Source organism: Polyodon spathula, chromosome 6 (assembly GCF_017654505.1).
Source record: "Polyodon spathula isolate WHYD16114869_AA chromosome 6, ASM1765450v1, whole genome shotgun sequence".
In the NCBI taxonomy this organism is placed as follows: domain Eukaryota; kingdom Metazoa; phylum Chordata; class Actinopteri; order Acipenseriformes; family Polyodontidae; genus Polyodon; species Polyodon spathula.
The window spans coordinates 47,784,576-47,801,073 of NC_054539.1; the positions used below are offsets into that span (position 1 = coordinate 47,784,576).

General features: G+C 38.3%; 1 protein-coding gene across 11 annotated transcripts in view; it reads right to left on the reverse strand.

The window, feature by feature from the left end:
• The window catches only part of ehbp1 (EH domain binding protein 1), a 166,275-nt gene that overhangs the window by 75,731 nt on the left and 74,046 nt on the right, over window positions 1–16,498 (reverse strand). For all 11 annotated transcript variants that reach the window (XM_041252991.1, XM_041252990.1, XM_041252989.1 and 8 more), the window contains one exon: window positions 15,611–15,800. In XM_041252991.1, coding sequence (XP_041108925.1) covers window positions 15,611–15,800 — 190 coding nt within the window. The remainder of the gene's footprint in view (window positions 1–15,610; window positions 15,801–16,498) is intronic.

Consider the following 16,498-nt stretch of genomic DNA (forward strand, 5'->3'; position numbering starts at 1 on the left):
ACAACTTGCAAGTTGTTTTTCCCCATTTCCTAATCCTACTGAAGAGTGGAGCACAAATTATTTTTACATTTGACCGAACAGAAGAAACAGAAAACAGACATATGGCAAACTCTGCTTTTTCAATTTTATTTTTCTGATTAGAAAATCCTTACGGTATAACAGCCTTTATAAAAGTTTACCACTGTAGTTTTTCCCCATGGTCACACTATGCAATTACCGTTGTTTAACCTGGTTTGCCAGGTTTATTAATGTGTTTTACCATACTTTGCTATGCTTTCTCCATGCTTTGTTACACTTTGCTATATTTTTACTATGGTAAACTTTTATAAGGGAAAGTTGTTTTTCAAATGTAGTTTGTGTTTTAGATTCATATTTTTTGTACTATCAGATATCAATATTAAACCTTACTACTGTACAACAAATATATAATTTACAGTATTTATATACACAGTGCTCACAATACACACAATATGAGCGTTCTAACCGAAGAGCATTATAAATAGGGGAGTGGGGGGGCAGCGTGGGACACAACATACATCTCACTAAAATACAAAATAAAATAACTCCCTCTCTATAATGCACATATAGTGAAGCAAAAATTTAACTTTCCGTGAACTAACCATGCATAAAGCACCATGTAACATTCCCACTCGTGGATCATTTTAATTAGCAGTTATTAAACTATACGTAGCCTGGCTAAAGACAAGCAAACCAAGTGCGAGAAGGAGAGCGGGTCGGGAGAGGGGAAGAGGGATGAGGGAATGGATTGTAGGAGCGTTATATCCGGGGCGCGTTATAACCAAGTCTTGCAAGCATTGTGTATGTGTGTGTGTGTGTGTGTGTGTGTGTGTGTGTGTGTGTGTGTGTGTGTGTGTGTATATATATATATATATATATATATATATATATATATATATTACACTCAATCAATCGTAGATTTCTGACATTGACCAAAAAAATTCCAAGATTTGTATATAATACTTTGTAATACTGTATTCGCTTTTTTTTTTTTTACTGGATAGTACAAACCCTATTTACAGAATTTTGGTTGTAGTAGCCTCTAGAATGACTTCAGAAACACTTTGTGCAAAAGTAAAAGCAGCGCTGAAGGTTATCGACCCTTTGCTAGCTGGCAAATACATTAGGCAAGGGGTCTCCAATCCTGGTCCTGGAGGGTCGGTGTCCCTCCTGGTTTTTGTTTCAGCTCTACCCTAAATTACTTAATTGGACCAATTAAGTGCTTATCAGAAGCTTAATTAGTCCAATTAAGTCACTAATTTTTTATACATATTTAGTCGTCTCCAATTTTTTTACCCCGGTTTTGTCCCCAATTTAGTGTGCCCTATTGTTATCTGTATCCTCGGCTCACCGCTCGTAACCCCCCCGTCGACTCGGGGAACAGAGGCTGGAGCATGCGTCCTCTTGCCAATCCGTCATTTTTCGCACTGCGGATCCACAGTGAGGCCACCAGACCTATAGCGCCAGAGGACAACACAGGTCTGGCGGCTCCCCTGCAGACCTGAGCCCTGATGCGCAAAAATTACGAAATGAAAGCGCTTGATTATTTGTTAGGCAATCGGCACCCCCTCAAGTCAGAATCCGACCTGAGGGGGGGCCTGACTGGCTGACAAATAATAAGGCCAAAAAAAAAAAAAATAAAAATGTGTAGTTCGGGTTACTCGACCAACCCTATTTTTTCCACCCGACGCTAAACATTTTTTGCTGGTAACGGGCTACACTTTTCACTATCAAGCTGAAAAACTGACCACTGGGCTCAGCTACGTTTTCACTCATCAGATTTTCCAGAAGCCGCGTAGCAAACAAGATCTTCAGTTCATATAAAATGTTGGGGTCTGAGCAGAGCTGAAGCATATGTTTTGCACTATTGTTTTAAAAATGCGACCACATAGCAGAAAAAAAGAATTATAACCAGTGTTAGACTTGGATGAATTGGATGATTTATATTTCGCACAAGGCGCAATCAGTGATCGGTATGGCTCTGATTAGCTGTACCCAAATCATGTAGACAAAAAAGTATACTGCATGTAGGTATTTGATTTAGGACAACACTTTTGCTTCTTTGATAACAAGTTGGGCTGTTCTGATTGTAAACACTATTTCCTTTACGCACTTATTACCATGTTTCAGTTACGTCAGTGACGCATCACAGTTATGTCCATTTCTTTATCCACATTGTATGCTTTTGCATGCGTTGTATGTCTATAGGGTACATAAAAACATTTATTTTCAATTTGTTACTTGGTTTGCTTGTACAGTTTTGTATAATCATATATAGACAAATTTCTGTTAAAAAAAACACTTTTTGTTTTGTTTTGTTTTTTAAGCACAGCTGATATATGAGTGTTTTACTATATAAACCCATTTATTTTCATTATTGTGTCTTATTTACACTGTCACTTTACAGTATTGTATGCACATAACTGTTATGTGAAATTAGTGTTTATAAAGGTATAGTATTATGTCAATACTATCATTATAAACACTCAGTTCTGTTCAAATGTTTGTTTACTACATGTTTTCATTGTTTTTTTACAGTTGTTCTCTACGTAATATGCCTTAATTTTAACTAATTTCTGATCAAACACCCACTTATTTACATTATTTCGGTTCTCCAGCTGATTATGTGACATCACTGGATATCATTACGACTTAAATGAAATCGTTTGATCTTTCATTGGAATAGTTATATTGTTTTTAATACGGTCATCAAAATGGCAGCTCACGGCGGCCTATAACTCCTGCAGTTCTTGTGTTAAATTATGCCCAACTTGTGGAGGCACATCCAGGCTAGGATACATTTCTCTACAATGAATACAGCAGATTCAGTGCCCAATTATAAAACACATACACATAACAGAGAAAATCAGTCTTTCTTTTATTGAAATCTGCTTTGCAGGAACAAACCAGACAGTGAAGGTTTATTTGTTTAGTTTCACACCTCTAAAACACCAGCTTCACTAAATTAAAATTGCTCTAATGGAGCTTTCTGGACCTTTGAAAAAAGACAAGACACAAAATGTTGTTTTGGTCTTCACTTACACACTCACAAATTAGTTTTGATAACGAGAATCTGTCTTTTTCAATTGTGTATGTCAGTCCAGTATGACTACTCTATTTGTAAAATTTTATAAATATAGACCTAATAAGAAAATTCTCCAAAAAATTATGAAAGTAATTTAAAAATAAATTGTAGGTTTAAAGCCAACCCACTCAAACATCTTCAAGGCATTAATCTCCTTTATTGGCACCTTCAGCAAACAAATTAGGGGTGCAATAGTTCACAGATTTGAGAGATAAATGTCCTATTTATCTAGTAATCAGTGCTTCAACAGAAAACTAATTAAGAAGGCACTTCTGGAAATATGTTACACAAGAAAATAAATGCATGGTTAGTAACCTAATGCTAATTTACCATTGTCCCAGTAGCATCAGCATAGCTCTGATGGGATACTAAGATAATCAAACCAATTAAAATTAAAATGATTACACAGTCACTTCTTTAACAAAGTGTTGATCAAAACAAGGATTTTGACAACTGGAAATACCTTTGCTGCTAACTACAAATGAAGATTTTGAGCAGATCCCACTGAAGGTTGAACAGATGAAAGATTTATGAAAGACATCCCTAGTAACAGCTTTTAGTAAAAATACAGTACATAAATCATAATTTTGTCAAAACAGAAAAACTAGATCTTCACCCTTCACAAATTGATAGCAAAGGTCAGTGAAAAACTTTTACAAAAAATTTGACATGGGTAAAATACTTGAATTGCTGTCAGGTCTAAACGTGCAAGCAGGCGTTGTTTCAGGTCTGTTTCAGTAGTCTCCTGTAACACACTGTACATATTTTCCTGTCTCTGCTATTTTCTACCATACATGCCTCAAACGGATAAATACTTGGCGGACATTTCAAAGTGCCACAGTGTTTTGTTGATGCTTTAAGGTACATGTGCTTTGCTATGTTTTTACCATGTAATTTGACAAACTGTGTATTAAATAATTCCAGTCTACTGTAGGTGACAAATACCACTGATGTAAGATTACCATTATAATTTACCATAAACCACAAATTAATACAGGTTTAACAATGTAATGATCAAGGTACAGTCACAGAGAGAGGTCTCACAAGAACAGTGGTACCCAAAATATCATTTACTTACAATGCAAAATGAATGGATGCAGCATTTGTTCTTCCTTTAACCCACTAAATGTTTCTGTAATGATGATATGATACCTGAAAGGATGTTATTTGGGACACCACTGCTATGAGATGGCTTCCACATTAAAATATATTGAACAATGTAAAAGATTTACCAACTCCTTTTCTTTCGCATTATATGTAGAGCATAGAGACACACAGATACATATTTAAAATATATATAAACCCAAATGCAATTAATACACATTGAATATACACACACACACACACACACACACACACACACTGTAGTGGTTAGCATGCAACAACAGCTACAGACTAGGAACTGAAACCTCTTTATAGGGCAGGCTTCTTTACCAAAGAGTGCTTTGTTATTTGGCTTAAATCAAACATGTACAATCGTTAAATTGTAAAAGGCTCAATTTGTTTTGCTGCTCCCTCAAAGCCATACAGCCACATTGAGGTATGGTGTAATAATAGTGGTCATGTAAATTGACTGTGTTCAATTTGGTTGAAGTGCATTTCATATGAAAAGCCTGACCCTAGAATTCACCAAGCACAGGTCTGGACCAAATTTGTAACTGTAAAAAAAAAATTGGAAATGACAGGAAAGAGTCATATGTTTGCGAAACAATTGACAAAATCCTGCATTTACAATAAGCCATTTTGAAAAAAAACAAAACAAGAAACAACAGAAGATATTATGACAAAATGTAATCATCCAAATTTGAAGTAAAATAGAAACATTCTTCAGTCCATGAAACATTAAATAACCATCACAGAAATATCCAATACATTTTACAAAAACATACTAAGCAATACCAGGTGAGTAACCATGCATCACTTTGGGTCATGAAACTCTACAATGTGATTTTAAGGGTAGGCACCTTTAATATGAGATGCACTTCAACCAGAACAACACTTGTAGAAATGACACCTCCGATAATTCACATTTATCTTGCACAGTAAATAACAGATGGGTTGTTAAAGCACATCGTTACACTGGCCTGCTTCTGGTATGACAATTGACAATGTTTATCTAAAAATGTAAGGAAACAGCATTGCCCCCTGTGGCATGGCTGATTGCAATACTGTGTATCCATTGGGAATAGGAATTCAATCTAAAAAATCATCATCTCTGACCATGTCTCAACGTCTCTATGTATAGTAGCACAGGTCTAATGATACAAACACAATTAAAGTCTAATACACCCCCTCCCACCCAATCCAATTTGCTATAAATTACGCAGTACATATCTACAAATACAGTTGAATAGTGTTTTTCAAAAGGACATATTTATGGGGGGGGGGGGGGTAAATAAACGCTCATAGTGACCACTTCAGGTGTACTCCAGAGCACAGTGGCTAAAGAAGCAACATATTTCCTTTAAATAAGAGCACTACTTTAACTTTCTGATAGTATTACAGGAGCTAGCCTTGATTGGGTTTAAGCCCACACACCTGTGTCTCAGGACAGGATAAGCCAAGATTAAGCTAATGTTACCTGCTCTTTCTGCTGTGTCATTCAAAACCTGTAGGAGCAACGATGAGAGGACAAAGCACCTTTTGGGCCACCCTAATAAATGCAATAGGTTTGCAACATCAAACATGAAAGATTATAAGATTTTCAAAATTTGTGGTTTGGATACTTCCTAACTGAAACAGGTCATCTTTAGGAGATTACACTAATATTTGTTTTCATTTTTTTAAACCAAGGCTGTAATCCCCAATGATAAAATGGCACAAGTTACGAAAGATTATAAACCACTTTGGAAAAAACTGTGGCTTCCATTTAGCTCTTAAACTCAAAGAGCTGCTGAATAACAAAATAGCAGTGCTTTTTTTTTTTTTTTTTATCCCACCGATGTGCCCACAAAAAAATCATAAATATCCCTCGCTGAAAGCCATGAAGGATCTCCAGATTAGAATCAAGAGCTTGGTTTTCTGAGGTGGATCACTTCAGCACTTCACTGGATTGGGTGTCTACACTTTCTATACAGACATCATAATGTTTTCCAGAGGAATATTTTGAAATTTGCTGAAACTAGAAACGTACGTTTTGGTGAACAAAAGCAAGGCGTTCCCTATGTAACAACAAAGTGCACTCAATCATTGTGCAACCTTGTCGGATATAGAGACAACATGAGCACTGTTAAGTATAAATCAATTTTAAAAAATTGAGATTTTGAGGGAATGCCACTGGGGATGTTCTTACAACAAAAGCAGGGCTCAAAATTAACAGCGGCTATACCAGTATTTGCCATGGGTGCCCTTCTCAATTGCCACAATCCCCATCAAAATGTATGTTTATTCACGGCAATTATGGCCATAGTGCCCTTTCTGCTACAGCAACAAGACGCCTGTACACACTAAATTAGGAAGTGTTTGGATCCAAACAATTATATAATTTGCATGGTTAAATCGCATCAGCCAAAAAAAAACAACAAAGAACAACGAACACTACCCTTTCAAGTACATGGAAATGTTTAAGATACTTACTTGCTTACTTACAAGTGGTTTTCTTTCAGGTTTGAAAAAAAAAGGTACTGTAACTAACTTGAATATGGTTCAATTACTGTTATCCCCTTATTTTAATTCTTATTTTTACCAGAACGAAAACAGAACTGTAAGAAAAACACTGTATTACGTGTTTACTATAATTATTTGTCCTTCTTATGAAATATATGTTTTTTCACTTCATCCATAAATTCAAGAAAGCGCCTCTGTATTTTGAATGTAACACGCGGGAACTACATTTCTGAGTTTAGTTAATGTTAATCTGTGTAGAATATATGCTATTAAAATTGAACAAATGCCTTCAGTGCAGGGAGCTACGCCCTTGCAGGCTCAAATCGAGGCTGCTGGTTGCCGGGCGGGCCGCATTGCCGGTGGGGAGGTTTAATTTCACCTCTCTGCCGAGCGCTGAATTGTTCTGTGTGCGGTCTTGGTGATGACAACGGTGTTCCTCCAAACGGTGAAATTGTCATCAGAAGAGATCGTGCAGAGGAGCTCAGTGTTCCTCAGATCAGTGAAATTTTCATCAGAAGAGATCGTGCGGAGGAGCTCAAGTGCTCCTCAGAACAGTGACTGTCATCGGAAGACATCATGAGGAGGATCTCAGTGTTCCTCAGATCAGTGAAATTTTCATCAGAAGAGATCGTGCGGAGGAGCTCAAGTGCTCCTCAGAACAGTGACTGTCATCGGAAGACATCATGAGGAGGATCTCAGTGTTCCTCAGAACAGTGACTGCCATCGGAAGAGATCGTGCAGAGGAGCTCAGTGTTCCTCAAAACAGTGAAACTGTCATCGGAAGAGATCGTGCAGAGGAGCTCAGTGTTCCTCAGAACGGTGACTGTCATCGGAAGAGATCGTGCGGAGGAGCTCAGTGTTCCTCAGAACAGTGACTGCCATCGGAAGAGATCGTGCAGAGGAGCTCAGTGTTCCTCAGAACAGTGACTGTCATCGGAAGAGATCATGAGGAGGAGCTCAGTGTTCCTCAGAACAGTGAAACTGTCATCGAAAGAGATCGTGCGGAGGAGCTCAAGTGTTCCTCAGAACAGTGACTGTCATCGGAAGAGATCGTGCAGAGGAGCTCAGTGTTCCTCAGAACGGTGACTGTCATCGGAAGAGATCGTGCAGAGGAGCTACAGTGCTCCTCAGAACAGTGACTGTCATCGGAAGAGATCATGAGGAGGAGCTCAGTGTTCCTCAGAACAGTGAAACTGTCATCGAAAGAGATCGTGCGGAGGAGCTCAAGTGTTCCTCAGAACAGTGACTGTCATCGGAAGAGATCGTGCAGAGGAGCTCAGTGTTCCTCAGAACGGTGACTGTCATCGGAAGAGATCGTGCGGAGGAGCACAGTGTTCCTCAGAACAGTGACTGCCATCGGAAGAGATCGTGCAGAGGAGCTCAGTGTTCCTCAAAACAGTGAAACTGTCATCGGAAGAGATCATGCAGAGGTGCTCAGTGTTCCTCAGAACAGTGAAACTGTCATCGGAAGAGATCGTGCGGAGGAGCTCAAGTGCTCCTCAGAACAGTGAAACTGTCATCGAAAGAGATCGTGCGGAGGTGCTCAGTGTTCCTCAGAACAGTGAAACTGTCATCGAAAGAGATCGTGCGGAGGTGCTCAAGTGTTCCTCAGAACAGTGAAACTGTCATCGAAAGAGATCGTGCGGAGGAGCTCAGTGTTCCTCAGAACAGTGAAACTGTCATCGAAAGAGATCGTGCGGAGGAGCTCAAGTGTTCCTCAGAACAGTGACTGTCATCGGAAGAGATCGTGCAGAGGAGCTCAGTGTTCCTCAGAACGGTGACTGTCATCGGAAGAGATCGTGCGGAGGAGCTCAGTGTTCCTCAGAACAGTGACTGCCATCGGAAGAGATCGTGCGGAGGTGCTCAGTGTTCCTCAGAACGGTGAAACTGTCATCGAAAGAGATCGTGCGGAGGTGCTCAAGTGTTCCTCAGAACAGTGAAACTGTCATCGAAAGAGATCGTGCGGAGGAGCTCAGTGTTCCTCAGAACAGTGAAACTGTCATCGAAAGAGATCGTGCGGAGGAGCTCAAGTGTTCCTCAGAACAGTGACTGTCATCGGAAGAGATCGTGCAGAGGAGCTCAGTGTTCCTCAGAACGGTGACTGTCATCGGAAGAGATCGTGCGGAGGAGCTCAGTGTTCCTCAGAACAGTGACTGCCATTGGAAGAGATCGTGCAGAGGAGCTCAGTGTTCCTCAAAACAGTGAAACTGTCATCGGAAGAGATCGTGCAGAGGAGCTCAGTGTTCCTCAGAACGGTGACTGTCATCGGAAGAGATCGTGCGGAGGAGCTCAGTGTTCCTCAGAACAGTGACTGCCATTGGAAGAGATCGTGCAGAGGAGCTCAGTGTTCCTCAAAACAGTGAAACTGTCATCGGAAGAGATCGTGCAGAGGTGCTCAGTGTTCCTCAGAACAGTGAAACTGTCATCGGAAGAGATCGTGCGGAGGAGCTCAGTGTTCCTCAGAACAGTGAAACTGTCATCGGAAGAGATCGTGCAGAGGAGCTCAGTGTTCCTCAGAACAGTGAAACTGTCATCGGAAGAGATCGTGCAGAGGAGCTCAGTGTTCCTCAGAACAGTGAAACTGTCATCGGAAGAGATCGTGCAGAGGAGCTCAGTGTTCCTCAGAACAGTGAAACTGTCATCGGAAGAGATCGTGCAGAGGAGCTCAGTGTTCCTCAGAACAGTGAAACTGTCATCGGAAGAGATCGTGCAGAGGAGCTCAGTGTTCCTCAGAACAGTGAAACTGTCATCGGAAGAGATCGTGCAGAGGGAGCTCAGTGTCATCCTCAGAACAGTGTGAAAACTGTCATCGGAAGAGATCGTGCAGAGGAGCTCGGTGTTCCTCAGAACAGTGAAACTGTCATCGGAAGAGATCGTGCAGAGGAGGTGCTCGGTATAAAAGAATAGCTGTTACGGAGAGTCTGGTTATTTATCAAATATGGCATTTTTCAGCACTTTCAGTGTACAATAATTAGAGTAAGCAAATGTACAAACCACTTTTTTACATTTGACCTTTTTGTAACATTACTAGTTAAAATGCTTTTTTTTTGTTATTCATTCTTACATTATCTCTAGCTTTAAACAAAATTGAGCAGACCCCAAAAGTCACTCTCATATCAGCAAGCCAATAGCCACACAAGACAGTTTGTACAATCAAAAAAGGGCAAAGGCAGCTTTTGCCTACACATGAACACCAAGATGGCCTATTCACAATCTCCTATACCATAATTTACTCCAATAATGCCAGACATCAAGATCAAGACAAGTTTACATCTGAGCTTAAGCCTCAGCAGTGGAATGCACTCATATATCCTTCTGATGCAAAAGTCAACTAGCTCCTAAACGTGCTCAGCCACCATTTCTTTGCTATTTACTTATTTTCAACATTTCAAATGGTCATGAAATGTCAAACTTTGACAGTCTTAAGGCACAGGAAATATCGCAAATTTTTTTGTAGCAGCTGGAAAAAGGTTACGTTATTTTTTCAGCACCATATTTTTTCAGTTTGAAACAAACTTCATTTGATCAAATGGAAAGATGTAAAGGTTAAAAAGCACAGATGTCAATATACTTTTGCTTGGCTTCCATTTCGCCGACAGTGACAAATCCACTGTTAGGTGCAGACTCTGATTCTCTGGATTTGCCTCTGCCCTGTAAACCAGGGTACATTCTCTAATGATATCTAGTATCACTTTAAGAAACAACAAAATTGAAGAGTCATCCTTTACCATGCGGATTATTCTCCTTGCATTACACAGATTGTGAGGCTGGTAGTCACATTAGCTTCTTTGTGGGTTCCTACTGCTATTGCAAATTGAATGAATGCTCTCTATACCTTTCTTCAGCCTTCAACATTTGCTGTTCTTTTCCACTCGCAATTTGCAGATACCATTTTCTTTGTAAATAGAGCTCAGTGCTGTTGACCTGTGCAGAAATAGAGCTCAACCACTCTGCAGCCTATTGTCTTTGAATTCAGGCAATTTAGTTCAGTAGTCATAGTATTTATTATGTGATTCTGACACAGTGCATAGAGGTGGTTAATATGTATTAATAGAGAAATACATGTTATTATTACCAGGGAAGAATGAGTAATAGGTTAACTGGCAACTGTTATCCAAATCCTGGTTTTGGCCAACAGAAACAATCTACTGCATAAGAGTATCCCACAGTAATAAATGTACATGTGTAACAGCTATAGATTCATTCTGTTAGGCAATATAACAAATGCTATTGAAAACATATCTGCTTTTTCTGTCAAAAAAACAAAAAACAAAAAGAATATAAACATGTAAACATAAGTATCAATTATCCCCAATATTGGTCAATAAAGAAAACACTGTTTACTGCAGAAAAAAAAGGTATGGATGCAATTCACAACCGTTAAGTATCTCACTTATCAACAATAAACTGTATAAGCAGGTTTTAGACCTATAGGCATAAAAATAGAAAACATGTACAAAGCTTATTCTTGCAAACTAACAGCTTTGTGAAAATGTTTTGTGTATGCTGTGGTGAGGTATTACTATTTACATCAGCATGTCTGCAACTGCAATTTGTGTTGCACAATAGAGGCTTGCAGTATAGCTACATCATAATGTGGTAGCAGTTAATAATTAAAGGGACGGTAAGTATTTTACCCCAATGTTCTGTGCCTTGTTTTGCACTATTTTTTAATTTCAATTTTGGTAGTGTGACCGACAATTTACAAATTGGGGTCCAGTAAACTGAGTGGCCAGGCCTTGGGAAGCCTAACTGCCTGCAACACCTTCCAGATTCTCACTGCCCCACCTTTCAATTATCCAATGACAAAAGGAATGAAAAAAGCAAGCGTCCAATGTTGAGAAACCTCAAAAAAAAAGCAACTCAATTAAACAATGTTAAATGCTCCCAATTTGCGCAAATCCTATGCATTACCAAATCAAACACTGTCTTTATAAACTTGCAATAGCTTGTGCAAATTTTAAAATTAAATTACACAGGGGAGTACTAAATAAGGAGTATGAAGATACGTATGTGGCAAAAAAATATATTTTTTTTTTTACTGGCCAAGACCTGTAATGGGACTTGACAAGAGTACCATGCAGAAACTTAAAAAGCGACATTATTTCAGTATGTTGCCACCAGTTCCATCAAAGCATTACACACAAAAGACAATATTTCTCACAGTTTACTGCAAAGCTACGTCTTAGTTGGTGTTTGTCTTGGCGACAGCCGAATTCAAATCAGCATGAAGTTCAACATCTACTCTCATGTAATGGAAATCTGGACAGCATATCAAGGCTACCGACACATTAAGCATGCTGTGTTTATATAATATTGCAAATATGAAGTTTATACCTCACATAGTCTGTATGTATGAGGCTTTTCAGTGAGATGCCACAATAACCACAAGAGAACAGATTAAAGAATGCCTACCGAACATGATGCTAATATCATCACACACATTTGGTCTTCATAATGCAGAAAACAAAAAGCTACAGTACATGTCAACAACATGGCAGTCAAATTAGGCTACAGGTCAAAGTAAAGGGTCCTGTTGGATTTGCCAGAGGAGTTTTCAGTGTTGACAAATTCAGAGATTTGTCATCTCAAACACTTTCTGAGATATCAGCAGTTTTACAAAACATACAGGCTCACCTTAGGGATGCGTAATCAAAATGCTGTCTATTGTCATTACTTAACACTGATGAAGGTATTAGCCAAAATATTTGTCATGTCAGTCCTTATTAAAAGTTAATTCCAGTACAATTATGTAAGAATTACCATTAATAACAGATACAGTATTCGCACCTGGGTGTCCGTTGTGACTTTGAACATGCTAGCATTCTTTGGATATAGACCTAACAATGTGATGAGATTGAACTGTATCAGAACAACCAAACAAAGGCCTCCATTGGGTTGACATTGTGCTTTTAAATTAATCCAAAGGACTTATACCGAGTGCTCCAATACAAACAGTATGAGAAGACAAGCCTCTTCAGACTGCCTTCTCTTTAATAACCCATGGCAGCCCATAAACAAACACATCTTAAATAAACTTAAAAATGCTATTAAAGTCAGTGTGATGCTGTTACTTTTGTGAAAAAAATACTATATCATATCATATAATTTGCAAAATGTGTGCATTTTCCTGGTGTTTTTCCTCCAGACAGGTTCTTGTAAGATTTCAATTGGATTAGCCAGGTAATACTTGCAAATAAACAAGTAAATACATTCAGTTTTACATTACAGGCAACTTCATCTCTAATTTGAAACTGATATAAAGATATATATGAACAGATATAAAGCAAATGCATTTTAGGAACTCTATGCAAACCCAAGTGATGCATCAAGAAACAGCCTGTGTCAAAGTGTATGCAGAGTCCAAAGTCTGTCCTGTTAATTTTACTAAAATCGGTCTCTGTAATCTAAGCTATGCATATAGTAACACTCGCTCCATATCAACCGCTACTTTACAATATGATATTGAACAGAAAGTAGGTTGACTGGTTTCACAAAAATATAGAATTGTATACAGTAATTCAATAATATAGGGTCTTTATTCTGACAAATATATGTTTGTTTTATTATCCATTTTAAATAGGTTTCACAGTAATGTTGACCTTGCTAATACTCTGCTGTTCTGATAATTGAGGTTTCTGGTGAATCTTACCAAGGCGCAACTCAATTACTGCATCTAGTAAAAAATAAACAAAAAAGAAGCAAAATGCATAATATTTGCACTATTAAGCTTACTCCATGTTATAATAACCTCTACATTAAACATCAGTCTTTTTAAAAGGTAGACAAGTTTGACAGTAATAATACCTTGTATTGTCATCAAAAGAAAGTTTGGAATACACAGCATCTTAGACAGGATCTTTCCCTCAGGCTGCAAGTTAAGTATTTGAGAGTAAATAAGAAGCTGAGATTGCTTGTAACTCAACACTTTAATTTGCATCAGGCTTCTAGGAAACATAGCAAGTGCAGCCACTGAGACAACCAAATTCTTATAAAGACGCAATGAGCTTCACTATTATAAATATGCAGAAAAGGTGAAGGCAGATTCAAACTGGAAGTGCATTACAAGTTACAGTTAATGTGCAGTCTCTTGGGTGAATGAGTAAAATGACAGTACATAATTTGAACAACGGCGGTATTTAGACCTGTCACCATTTAGGTTAATTGTCATTCGGTACAATTAAGGTTACCTGTAGGAGAATGCATTCTTTATTGTATTTTACTCCTGTTTAGCTACTCTGTTTGTAATGCCCAAACTGTCATTTCCCCACTGCAACCCATTTACTAAATCAGGAGGACTGAAGATCAATGGGTGATCCACTGACAAATCAAGTGCTTCTTTTCACCCACCTAATCTAATCCACAGATTTTACCAAGCTAATGAACCCTGGAGATCTGGGAAATCTCTGCCTGTACTTGTTGGGTGCTGGACAAGTAGGGGTTGCTGAAGCACAATGAGATCAACAAACCTCTGTCAATTTTTTGTCCACAAACCACATGGAGCAAATGGGCAATGCTCCCTGTGGGCCCCCTACCAAGATTCACTGCTCAGCAAGACATTCGAACCACTGAGCTCCTGATCGTATGACTTTTCTTGCACAGGCTTGCAGAGATCGGGGGGAATTGTGTAACATTCTTGTCACATCCATTCACATTTAGTAAAAGAAAATGCCCCCCCCCCCCAACCAAAGAAAAGTGATATTAAATATGATCTTATCCAGGTTTAGTGAAATGCTTCAAGTGTCTCAACACAAAGCACTGTTGATTCACCTGCTTCCCTTCCGCAAGGTCAATCCTCCATGCACTTTGCTATTTTACATCCTTTATGACCCCCCCCCCTTTTTTTGTATGTGTGTATTTTTTATTTATTTTTTTAAAAGGTTGTTTCAATATTTCCAGTCAACACAGAAACCTTATAAACATTGCCTTTAGGCAGAAGTGCATCAACAATCCTCCCACGTTCAAAGTCGGCTACATCTGTTGCACTCTCCCATTGTTGGAAATGCCTCCCTTAATCCTTTTTGACTTTATTCATGCAAAGGTCATTTCAAATTCAACAAATGGAGGAGCAATGGCAGCAGTGTTGAACATGGCTGAAAAACGCTGCGGTAATCCTTGAAGACTGCGATATCTTACTATATGAAAAGGTTTTGGCTGATCTGACAGCTATTTCATATGCATTTACAGCATAAAACATGCCTTTTTGGGTTAGCTTAAATTCATATTTTTCTGAGCGTTTCCAAAGTACACGCCACCGAGCATGACTGTAGTCGCACATCTCCCCTTCTGGCCAGTGATTAAGCGCCAGTTAAATCATATTTATTAAATGGGCATCTCATCTGCTGTTACACACAAGTACAGCTGATTGACAAATCCTTAAACAGAATTAATAAATATACCGTAGTATGAGTACCGTATAGGAAAATGTGTCAAGACATAAACCTTTCTCCTGACTTACCTGATTTCATAAACATTTGATCCATTTAAGAAGGATATACTATCTGAAATTAGCACAGTAGCACACATAGACATGCATAAAAAAAAGATGCATTGTTGTTGGAGATTTTCCACTTAAATGTGGCAATCAGTCATTTGCAGAGATCAGTCATATTGTTTACCTAAATAAACAAGCACAACTACAAGACTTCTGTAAAGCAGTTGGGTGTTTAGTTACAGCCAGGCCAGAACCTAGACAATAAATATAGAAAAAATGGTGTACAGATATATAAAGAGGTCTGGAATACAGATTTAAGCACAATGAGAAAGGGGATTTTTTTTAAAACACTTACTATATTACCAAGATAAGTATATACATAAAAAAACGAAAAAGAAAATTGGACTTGGTGAATTTCTTTAAATTAAATAAATTAAATAAATGCATAAATACATTTTATGACCAACCTTTGGTGAAGATGCAAGCTCCTTCCCAACAGCAGCAGGTAATTTTGCAGTCCTTTCAGGGTGTATCTTTGGGGTGGGGATCGGAGGGGCTGGTGCCTTCCTCTTAGCCCTTTTGTCCACATCACTTTCTTGTAAAGAAGCAGCCTGGCCACTCAAAGGAGAGGTCTTTGGTTCGTAAAATGGATTAGACCTGTTTAACAAAACCAGAACTTCAAGGATCACACCCTGACTTTTCATGAAAGTATGCAATACAGTGGTGCCCTAACCATATACAGCACATTGTATAGCAGTTTACATTTGCACTAAACTGCATTCAGAAGCCATGCTTAGCATGACCATCAGACCACTAGTAGTTTGTCAAATGTCCCAATCGATTGGCTACCCAGGGACTATATTTAATCCTCTTTAAAAAAAAAAAAAAAAAAAATAATAATAATAATAATAATAATAATAATAATAATAATAATAATAATAATAATAATAATAATAATAATAAATACAATTCTCATCGGATTAGTACAATGGTCACAATTGGGGCATTTTTTTGTTAATTTATTTATTTTTGTGCAGTCCTAGTTGCCAGTATCAAAAACAAATGCTTGAGAGTCAAGCATAGAAAAAATTAAAAAAGATTAAATCAAAACCATCAAAAACCTTGCACGCAACCTGTCGTGTGTTTCATAAACAAGAGTTGGTGATATGTGAAAAGTCTATAAACTGAAGAGATGTTATAATTGACCTATAGAATGGTTGGTTGAATAACTGTTGGCCAGGTGCTCTCAGGTCACATGTTATTGACCTCATCTCTACTGTGGTGCTGAGGCACTTGAAGAGGAAACAAACAAGCAGATAGTATCAATGCACAGCTTGTTTCAGTAGTTATGCCCA